Source organism: Stegastes partitus, unplaced genomic scaffold, assembly GCF_000690725.1.
Source record: "Stegastes partitus isolate 25-593 unplaced genomic scaffold, Stegastes_partitus-1.0.2 Scaffold304, whole genome shotgun sequence".
In the NCBI taxonomy this organism is placed as follows: domain Eukaryota; kingdom Metazoa; phylum Chordata; class Actinopteri; family Pomacentridae; genus Stegastes; species Stegastes partitus.
The window spans coordinates 373,489-379,038 of record NW_007578035.1 but is presented as its reverse complement, the minus strand read 5'-3'; the positions used below and the strand labels follow the sequence as shown (position 1 = coordinate 379,038).

At 43.6% G+C, this 5,550-nt stretch overlaps 1 protein-coding gene across 1 annotated transcript in view; it reads right to left on the bottom strand.

Moving 5' to 3' along the window:
- The window catches only part of LOC103358336 (zeta-sarcoglycan), a 169,547-nt gene extending 165,932 nt beyond the window's left edge, over window positions 1-3,615 (bottom strand). Inside the window, exon 1 of the mRNA XM_008283262.1 lies at window positions 3,406-3,615. Coding sequence (XP_008281484.1) covers window positions 3,406-3,615 — 210 coding nt within the window. The remainder of the gene's footprint in view (window positions 1-3,405) is intronic.
- Window positions 3,616-5,550: the final 1,935 nt, after the last annotated feature.

Sequence of the window (5,550 nt, the reverse complement as noted above, 5' to 3'; positions counted from 1 at the left end):
CAGAGTCCTCCAACCAACTCTGGTCAATTAATCAGGTTATCCGACGTGTGATAGGATTGATATTTTGTATGTCCAGCAGTTAGCCCTGCATTCTGCACGTAAGTAACCAAGTATTTAAGTAAACTTGGCCCTATCTTTTCTTTAAGACAGCAGGTCCCAGAACTTTTCAGACATGCTTTAGGTTACACATGTATTGCTCTATTCCCTATTTAATATCTATTTTTTAGACATTTCTGAACACATTTCATTGTGGGAACAAAGGCATGGATTCAACAGCTAGAATGGTGAGTGACAGATTACATTTTAAACCAGTAGATTTTAGTTGGTCTATGAGATTCGCAAAACTTATTCTGGGAACGACACTAGTCATGCACTGAATCTTTTTTTTTCCGTTTCATTTAAGAAAATCTTGGTGCCAGATTGGGATTGCATTACTCAAAAATTCATATTACCAATTTGGGTGCAGACAGACATTATTGCCACATGGCTGTGTTCCAATAGATCAATACACCTATTTTCAAGTGAGACTATAAATGCACTGGAGGATTTGACCGGATGAGTTTTCATTTAGCTCCTTCCCACCTTTATTGCCTACTTACATCCAAGCTGTATATCCTATATTTGATTAAAATATACTGTACCTATTCTTCATGCAGTTTCCCTCCTAATATACATTCCCCTGTACGTGAGCCATTGTTATTATGAAATAGGATGCTGTATGGAGATGTTGGTTTTTTTACAAAACACACCCTCAAAGCTCGGTATTATTTCAAGTTAACGATCAGCTCCGATCTCAGCGCACTCGCACCGTCACCGTTGAGGATCGCAAACTTGCTGTGCGCTGAATTATTCCTCAAAGGACCGGTGCAGCCGTCTGCGTGGTGGTGTGACAGTGGATTCACAATAACAATGAACATATATTGTCCCTGGGTGCTCATAATGTTAATTCCCGTCTACTGTGATTAGCTCGACAGACCGCTTGAACGTGTTTGTCACATGACATACGACGCAGCTAATGGCGCTTTCCACTGTGTGTCATATTGATTTTGTGAATTTCTGAAGGTGTCCCTGAGCTATAAAGGCATATTGTTTCTCTCATAAATAGTGCATGCGCTCCGTCCTACGTCGCCTACAAACACAATATACAGAGGATTCTTTGGAGAAAAGATTTTTGAGGATAAGCGGAAACTAATGCGGCACTCACGGTGACACTGTGGTTAAGTATGGGCGCGGCGTAAAAGTTTATCTCGTGGGATTTAGTGTCTGCCGCGCTGATTTATCACAGAAATGGCTTCTTTCTCACATGGTATTTGTCACCAAAACTGAAGTCGCTGCTCTGTCACTGCTTTTGCATTAAAGGATTTTTACCGGAAATGATTCAAAACAGGAGTTTGCATGTTCTCCCCGTGCAGCGTGGGTTCTCTCCGAGTTCTCCAGCTTCCTCCCACACAGTCCAAAAACATGTTGAGGTTAATTGGTGATTCTAAATTGTCCGTAGGTGTGAATGTGAGTGTGCTTGGTTGTCTGTCTCTAAGTGTAGCCCTGTGATAGACTGGTGACCTGTCCAGGGTGTCCCCTGCCTTCGCCCTAAGTCAGCTGGGATAGGCTCCAGCCCCCCCGCGACCCTAATGAGGATTAAGCGGTGTATAGATCATGGATGGATGGATGATTCAAAACAGCTCGTTTTCTGTCTGAATTGGAAGCGAGTTCAAGTGAATGTGTAGTTTGCTAACACTTTTAGCCCTCACGTGGCTATAAGGCTCCAGGCTACGCATCACATCATCATCCGCCGACTTCCCCTCCATGCAGCAGTGAAAACAGACACCTCGCTGGATCTCCAAGGACCCCAGAGGACAGGAAGGGGGAAGTGGAACGTGAATGTTCAGACGCTATTGAAACGGCACAGACAATTGCTCAACCCTATCAACCCCTCTCTTCTTTTCAACATTCATCGCACTCTCCCTCCACCCATCATCTTGACCCAATGTCCCTCTTTCCTCAAGCTTCCATAACCCCCCCACCACCCGTCTAATTCTCAATGGACCATGCTAGTCCCCTTTGGGTCATGTAAAAACCAGCATCATCCTTCACCTTGAAGCACTGCTAGAGACTGGATTAAAAGCCGGGTGGCCGAGGGGACGCTGTTGCAGGAAAAAAAACAAGGTCCGAAAGAGAGGTCAGGTGCATTTTTTTTCATGTGGTCTCAGCATTATTGAGTCTTGTACGATATTATATTCACTCCAGTATTCGCTTCATTGCAACTGAAATGAATAGATATATGTATATTTGTAGCAGCAAAAAACACATTTTGCAAGAAAATGCAATATTCATACAACATTTCCATTTAATTCCTACACTCGCTGTATTCTGTGCATTTCTGAAAAATGTATGGGTCTAATTCTTATGCATAGATTTTTTTTTTTATTATTATTATTTAATGTATCACTCTCACTCACTTATATCCAATCAAAGCTGCTTCTCTGCGTGACTCCTACCTCAATTCATACGCTTTTGTCTTTTTTCTTTACTCTCTCGTTGCCTTTGTAACGCCTCCCCATCTCGCGGTCTCCTACACTGCCTCTGTTTTTTCACACGCCGGTATACGGCCGATGAAATATTTCCTGCTCTTTAATGCATAGTGCTGTCTGCCTTCCCTCAGGCGCACTCTTTAGCTGGCCCCCCTCCCAGTTCCCTTTTGTCCCACCTTATATTGTGAAGTCTCCTTCTAAAACACGAGGCATGATGCGGGGAGGCTTTAGCAGAGGTTTACTGGGGTCAAACTCTGCCTCATTTGCATATATACTATCACAGTGTAGCTTCTTGAGCCCCAGGGCAATAAGGGATATTGGATATATGGGTGAAGTAAGTCGGGGTTGAAAGGGAGAAAAACTGAGGAGGAAAAAAAGAAAGTGTTTATAAAGCAGGGAGGAAAGGAGTCTGGACACTGACAGCAAAAACAAAACATAATGAGGATGAGGACTTAGTTAAAATTACAATAAGAGCAACAGAGCATAAAAAAGTCAATGAATAAAAACAGGTTTTGAGATGAGGTTTGGAATATTTGGACTGATTCAGCTGATTTCAACGCGCTTGGTTTAACCAAGACCACCAAACCGGAGAGCGTAATATTCACTTAGTCATGTCAAAGCAACAACAACAACGCATTACAAAAAAAGGTTTCATAATCAAGATTTCATTTTGAATCAGTGAACAACGATATATCTCACTGGTGTGCACACACGCAGTTAAACCACTGTTAATTTTATCATCGCTCTCCTGTTTCATTACATTACAGCGAACCTTTTAAACCTCCTCTTACAGCTTTTTCACATAAACCCCCACATAAACGCCAACCCATATAACATCCTGGCATCTTAATGGCACACACACACACGTGTCTCTTACCGGAGTGAAGTTCATGACTTTGAGGATCCAGATGGTGAGCGCCAGGTTGACGATCATGGTGACGAGGAGGAGGAGGATGAAGAAGTACAAGCATCTCTTCCTCCAGCCGTAGATTCCCACTGCCGGGTAAACCTGGGCGCCGCACACCGAGGCCCCTCGCTGGTGGAGCGGGTTGGGCTGCGCTGCAAGGATGTACTGCTCCTGGGTCATCTGAAAGCAAAACCAACAAAGAATACACGTAAGAATCGTTTATTTTCAGGTGGAATTTTGCGTAGATTTAAAATTGGATTTTGAGAAATTCATTGGTAGCTCCATGCCCAAATTTTGGAGTAAAAAAATTGCATTATTTGGCACTGCAGAGGATACTGGATCACCAATTTACTGCCTTATAGGGTGAAAAATAAATCCATTTCAACTTGCAGTTTGAAATAGTGCAATTAGCACATTGCAAAAGCTGCAATTGAGGATATATGTTCTATCTGAGGCAGGTTTAAACTGACATGTGAGTGGTTTTACAAATTCATGCCATGCTCCTTGTGTGAACTTAAAAAACAGTTACTTCACAAATGAAATTGCAATAACTGTCAGAAAAAAATGTAATTAGATAGTTTCCCTTAATGCCTCTTATCAATAACTCACTGTGGGAGAACTGTGGATGAATCACCATCATTACAACCCCTACATCAGGATAAAAAACTAATAAGCTTGATCTGAGTCAGCCGATATCACAGGTATGTCTCGGTCAAATTGAGTCTGGTTGAGTTAAGCTTGGCAAAAGAAGCAAACTGTTTAAAGATAAATGGTGTGAAATGATCAGCTGTTCCCAGATGATGCACAGGCTCCAGATCAGAACCCATCTAACAGGGAGAACATCTGCATCAGAGACACTCCAGCAAAGAACTTCTGATTGTTAGAAAAGGTTGTGAATGAGCACTTTATGTTCCACATTGTGTCCTGAGTTTGTTTAAACCCAAGACAACACAGAACAGGGTTGAGTGTTCATGTAAAAATTCAGGGAGGATAAACAGAATTCAAAATAATGAAATAGTACAAGTTTAAAGTAAGGGCTGCACGGTGGCTCGGTGGTTAGCACCGTTGCCTCGAAGCAAGAAGGTCGCTGGTTCGCGTCCCAGTGAGGACACCCGGGATCTTTCTGCGTGGAGTTTGCATGTTCTCCCCGTGCAGCGTGGGTTCTCTGTGGGTTCTCCGACTTCCTCCCACACAGTCCAAAAACATGTTGAGGTTAATTGGTGATTCTGAATTGTCCGTAGGTGTGAATGTGTGTGATAGACTGGTGACCTGTCCAGGATGTCCCCTACCTTCGAGTCAGCTGGGATAGACTCCAGCACCCCCCCTGCGACCGTAGTGAGGATTAAGCGGTGTATAGATAATGGATGGATCAAAGTTTAAAGTAACTGTTTGTTGTATTTGTTACTATGAACAGATGAATCCCTTCAGGAACAACAGCGAGTGTCTCGCTCTGGGCACCAAAATGTCCAGAAATGGCCCCGCATGCAGTGCAGACCAAGATAAGACGGAAGGAGGAGAGGGTTTTGGTCATGGCACAGAGAAGGATGGAAGGGGATGAGGGGGCAGAACAAGATAGAAAAGGAAAGAGAGACTGGAAGCATTTGTGAGTTTTGAGCGCGAGATAGCAGAGAAGAGAAAGAGAGAGAGACCAAAGCACGATAAAAATGAGATAGAGGTGGAGCCGTAAAGTGGAAAGATAGCACAGCATTGAGTACTGAGAGATAGAAAGGTAGGACGGGGAGAAAGAGAGAGAGAGAGAGAGAGAGAGTGTGTGCAGATAAGGTGGTAGAGGAGGACAGAGTCCATTAGTTGTAGTGCAGCAGCCGGAGTCGTTGGTGGAAAGAGATACGGACACTGGCTGCAAGGCACTACTATCTCTGTCCATCTGACTCTCTAACTCTCTTTCACTCTCTTTACCTTGCTCTCTATACCTCAAATTCTCTCCCTGCTCTCTCCCTAATTCACTTCCTATCTCACTTCTGCACCTCTCTCTCTTTATCAGCCTCGCTCTCCCCTCTCTCTCTCTCACACACACACACACGCACACACACACACACGCGCACACATTATGTCTTTATTTGCTGAGACTGCATGACCTTAACACCTCACCGACTG